General features: G+C 44.7%; 1 protein-coding gene across 1 annotated transcript; it reads left to right on the top strand.

Moving 5' to 3' along the window:
• The first annotated feature begins 3,831 nt into the window (after positions 1–3,831).
• On the top strand, positions 3,832–5,397 carry LOC120930339 (olfactory receptor 2G3-like). The gene has a single exon (XM_040341539.1). The coding sequence runs from the start codon at positions 3,832–3,834 to the stop codon at positions 4,774–4,776; it is 945 nt and encodes a 314-aa protein (XP_040197473.1). The 3' UTR covers positions 4,777–5,397.
• Positions 5,398–5,717: the final 320 nt, after the last annotated feature.

The following is a 5,717-nucleotide window of genomic DNA, read 5'->3' as shown; positions in this document are numbered from 1 at the left end:
AAAATAAATCTCCCTTCTGGGTCTGTCTTCCTTGCCTCTAGGGTAAATCCAAACCCCCTTGAGAACCCAATTGCCACGCCCCTAGCGCGTTTCGAGATAGAATCCCCGTAAAACCAAATGGGATAAGCGGGTGAAAAAAGCTTAATATTCGCCTCTATGGTTAAGTGAGATTCCTGAATAAACACGACATCCGCTTTAAGTTGTTCGATCTCTGCGAGGACCTTGAGTCTTTTAACGGCTGAATTCAAACCCTTAACATTGTACGATAGAAATTTTACTTCAGTCATTATTCTATAGCTGGAACATTTCTTAATGAACTGTCCGTGAGATTCCATGGGAGCCAAGTTCCCTTTTCCCTTCCCCATCCCCCACCCTCCTCTCCCCCTCTCCCTCCCCCCCTGCCCGGGCCACTACCTCGCCTCTGAACCGTAGGGATCCTTGGTACCCCCTACCCATCGGCTCTTATGGCTGAGGTGGAGCTCCTCTACGCCCCTCCCACCCTCTTTTCCTCCCGAAATTCCGGGGACTTGATCTTTAGTGGGTGGGGTAACAGATCTGCCCTCCCCCCTCCTCCCTCCGCTCATCCCCCCCCTCCCCCACCCCTTCCCCCCGATACCGGATAGTATCCCCCGGGACCTATCCCCCAGGGCCACCCTGGGGGTCAAGCATCTTTCAACAAGCTATTCCTCCCATCCGGGCAAATCCACCACAGGCATATCGAATTTGCGGCAAAATCCCACCAGGTCCTCTGGGAATATTAATTTTGCTGACACCCCTTCCTTATGGCCTATCAAGCAGGCCGGGAAACCCCACTGGTAATTAATATTAAGTAAGCGCATCTGTTCCAATAAGGGTTTTTGGTGTCTTCTTCTGGCCAGGGTTTCCCCGGCCAGGTCCGAGAAGATCTGAATCTCAGTCCCAGCATAGGATAGCGGCGGTTTATTTCTCAATTTTCGCCAAATCTCCTCTTTATGTTCAAAATGTCTGAACCTAACAATAATATCCCTATGCCAATTGCCTCCTCCCTCTCTGATCTTTCCCACCCTATGGACCCGTTCTATTTTGAGGGGACCCTCAGAGGCTTTATCGAGGAGGGGGAGGAGCAGGTCATTGAGAATTTTTCTCAGGTCTTCGCCCTTCTCCTCCCTAATAGAGCGTATTCTTAAGTTCTGCCTTCTGTTACGGTTCTCTTGATCTTCTATTCGATATTGCAACCACCTCTGGTTTTGTTTCAGCGACAGATGTTGGTTTTTTATTTCAATAAGGTCAAGGTCCTGCTTTTCAATCTTTTTCTCGACTTCCTCTACTCGTTCAAACACATGATGTAAATCCATTCTTAATGTGCCGATTTCCTCTTTTATTACATTCTCCAACCTCTTTAACATGGCCTCCATTTCTCCCATGGTGGGAACATGGGACTCCCGGCTAATGTCGTATATTTGACTGGCTGCGGTTTCGGATACAATTGAAATGTCAGCAATTGGGGTGCCCGCCTCCCCCGCCCCCTTTTTCGTTGTCCCCGTTTTTTCTACTTTTTTTATCTGACCTGGGCTCTTGGTACTCCCGTCCGGGGTCATATAGTGTCTGATCGTGCTTGTAGAGGAAGTCTCTTTAGGGATTTTCGGGGCCGCCCCCCTAGTTGACCTGTTCATATTATATTTTTTGGTCTGTCTGATGCGCTTCCCCAGTTTGGGAGAAAAAAAAAAAAAAAAAAAAAAAAAAAAAAAAAAAAAAAAGGAAAAGAAAAAAGGATGTTTTGTGCCGGGTATTTCCGAACCACTTTAAGAGTTGTATATATCCATAAATTACCCCATACGTTAGGGTGAGCTCATGGGAGAAGGGTAGCGCACGCTCTACCTCAAAGGCAAAACCACCCCCGTTTAAACCAGCCCCTTCCCCCTCTGTGATGGCCGGCAGCCTCGAAACCAATTGGGCTGTTGCGCCCTGTTGTTTACCTCTGCTCCTGGGTTTCTAAATGCCCCGAAGGCTTTATAACACGTCCCTCCAACACTCCGGGCCAGGCCCGGTAGGGGGGTAAAAATTCTCTGACGTTGTATCTAATATTCCGGTCAAGGCCCCCAGCAATTCCACTAACTCTGCTGAGGCAAGTAAAATGACTCTTAGGTGACAGGTACTTGCCAGCTGTACCTTAGTGGTGATTCCTACAGGGCGTGTGGCATAAAAACCTATAGGCCATACATGCTTATCCTTCTTGAGTAAGGCAAGTTTTCTTTGCCTTAATCTGTTGTTTTGTATAAACAGCCAATCTTAATCAACAGAGTGATGCGTCTTTAATATATTTAGTGTATGCCTCTGATATTTGCCAGCTGTTTCCAATACAGAGCCCCTCTCCTTAATCCACCTATATATTCCCTTTCTTTCCCATTTTTCTCTTCTTTCCCCTTCCCCTCCTCTCTTCCACCTTAGAGGTAGGTACCGTGACTCCAGGGAATCTGATATTTATACACTAAGTGTCCATATTAAAGTCCATATCGAACAGAGCTGTGATTGTAGACCTTCAGACCATCAATGTTTAAACTCTTAGTGGATATATTGAAGAGATATATTGAGGAAAGATAAGGATAAGCCACGTTTTTGCAAGGCACCTTTATAACGTTTAAAGTACAAAAAAAGATGAATGGATAAGCTCCACTTTCTTACCCTGTCTCAGCTGCTTAGACTAGGACTCCAAATCCACATACTGCATTCATAGGATCTTTTACCAATAAAAAAGGGTTAATGTTACCTCATTCGTTGATCTTCTTGCCAAAGATAATTTGATTTTCCCCCTTCTTTTTTCACCTGGTACAGAAATATTCAGAAATTTCCCGGGATTGCTCCACGCAAGGAGGGGGGGGGCGGGCGGACAAGCAACGTGCCCCGGAGGGAAGCCTCCCAGCTATTCCCTCATGTTATGCTTCACCTGCTGCCGGGGGGGGGGACGTGGGGGGGCCGGAGGATGAAAGATTCCCGGAGAGCGGAGGGAGTTGGTGCGGTCTACGGGGTGGACGGACTAGCCGCTCGGTGTCCACCTTCCCTGCGACGCATCCACCGTCGCTGGCGCACCTCCGGGTCTAGGTCCCTCCATCCCTCGCAGCCTTTCCTGGGTCAGATCCGTGGCGCTTGCAGCTCCTCCCTCCGACGTGCGTGCTTCACGTGCACCACGTCATCGTGCGCAGATCGGGCCATACTTAACAATACTTACCCCTGCTTTTAGCATGGGTAAGTATACGACGGGTACCGCGCTACGGAAACGACGTAAGAACACCGCGTCGGGTCCGCGTACGGTCGTGAATTTCGCGTATCTCGCTGATTTACATATTATTCAGTGTAAATCAGCGGGAACGCCCCCAGCGCCATTTTTTAATCAAAAAAAAGATCCGACAGTGTAACACAGTGTGACACTGTCGGATCTCAGCCCTATCTATGCGTATCTGATTCTATGAATCAGGTGCATAGATAGGACCAGTAAAAATCCGAGATACGATGGTGTATCTGAGATACTCCATCGTATCTCTTTTGTGAATCTGGCCCTATAAGTTGATAGGTAGTAAGGTTACATTAAATAAGGACGTATTATCTTTGATATATTATCCACTAGCCACTAGGACAAGTTGTAAGGATTACATATTTGGCTATGTTAATTACTTAAACTCTTCCTGCGATAGTACACAGAACATGGCTAAAATATTCCCGTTTATTGTTGTTTAAGAAAGATGATACTGTTAGTCAATCTTATGTTATAATAACCACCTGATTACTGTAACGAATGTATGCTTCATGTACAATTTATTCTTGCATTTAATAAAGATATTCTTGACAAGGAAAATAATGACACGGAACCACACAAAAGTTGAAGAATTCATTCTTCTGGGGCTGACAAGCAAACCGGAATTGCAGATTGTTTTATTTGTGATCATTATTTTCATTTATATGATATCCCTTCTGGGTAATGTCCTTATTATTGTTGTCAGCTGGATAAGCCCCCGTCTCCATACACCAATGTATTTCTTCCTGAGTAACTTATCATTTTTGGACCTTTCGTTCACCACCAGCGTAGTTCCCAAAATGCTTATAAACATTTTATCACCTAAGAATGTTATATCATTTGATGCTTGTTTCACCCAAATGGTTGTACACATGTGGTTTGGAGGTTCCGAGTGCTGCCTTCTCCTAGCAATGGCTTATGATCGCTATGTGGCTATATGTAGACCATTACACTATACCGCCATTATGCATCCATGTTTATGTATTAAAATGGCAAGTGGCTGTTGGATCACAGGCTTTCTAAACGCATTAATACACATGTTCTTTGCATTAAGATTGTCATTTTGTGGCCCAAATGCCATTAACCATTTCTTCTGTGAGATACCATCTGTCCTAGAGCTATCCTGCACAGATGCTTCTATTAACAGGACCGTTATTTTCTTCTGTGCTATGACATTGGTAATGGGCCCATTTTTCCTCATTCTTATAACATACGGCTACATTATTTCCAATATTCTTAAAATCGCGACATCCACGGGCCGAAAGAAGGCTTTCTCCACTTGTGCTTCACACATGATGGTAGTCACTATATTCTATGGTACAATCATTTTTATGTACATGAGACCTGGAGACACTCATGTAGCCCACCAGGACAAAATGGCCACCTTGTTCTATAGTGTTGTGACTCCAATGTTGAACCCTCTCATCTACACCTTAAGAAACAAGGACGTTAAAGGGGTTTTGCTGGGGATCGTGAGAAAAAAGCATGTGCCGGAAAAGGAACTATAAGCATATTAACACATGGTACATCTCTGCAATACATTTATGCAGTAGACATAACACATGCATACTTGCCCATGTTTTATCCCTTTAGAGACCCTGCCAGCATAGAAAAATACCTAATGATTTGCCAGGGCTGCACTTGACTCCTAATTTCCTATTGTGTGCTCACAACACACAGTTTTTTTTGTGGGCCAAGTAGAGTTAGCCATGACCATTATCTTTTGCTGAACTACTCAAGCCACACCACTGTCTTTATCTAGGATAGGTGCTCATGGAGTTGTAGGAGCTAGATAAGAACTGGGCTAAATATACTCTTTGAGATTACACAAGTAGAGAATATTATTTTTGACAAGGACAACATTTAGTATTTATTACATCTATGGCCCAAAAGAAGGCTTTTTTCACTTGTGCATCACACATTATTGCAGTCACTTTATTCTATGGCACAATCATTTTTATGCACAGGAGACACTCATGTGACCAACCAGGCCACCTTCTTCTACAGACTGAAATACAAGAATGTCAAAGGGATGTTACTGGGAATTGCAAGAAAAAAATCCTGAGTGAAAATAGAAACAAAGTACTGTATTTTTTGGCGTATAACACTCACTTTTTCACCCTGCTAATCGCCTGCAAAAAGTGTGTGCGTGTTATACGCCAATACTGCAATTTGGGCTGCCTCTGAGAGAACAGGGAGGGGGGGGAGCGTCGTCAGATTACATACAGCGAGAATCTCCAGTTTACTCAGTGGCCTCTGTAATAGGAAGTCCCGCCTCCTTGGCCGGCATTGGACCAGTTTTTTGTCTATCATAGAAACCGGTCCAGTGTAACAATACGCCAAATTAGATTCAGGTTTATGGATCGCAACTGCAGAGACTTCTCAGGTTCGAACCCAGGTTTCACTCTTAACTCAGTTAAGAGTTTGGGTTCTATTATCACAGCCTCAG

This window comes from Rana temporaria, chromosome 3, assembly GCF_905171775.1.
Source record: "Rana temporaria chromosome 3, aRanTem1.1, whole genome shotgun sequence".
Taxonomy (NCBI): Eukaryota; Metazoa; Chordata; class Amphibia; order Anura; family Ranidae; genus Rana; species Rana temporaria.
The sequence above is the reverse complement of the archived record's forward strand: the minus strand, read 5'-3'. Positions and strand labels throughout refer to the sequence as shown.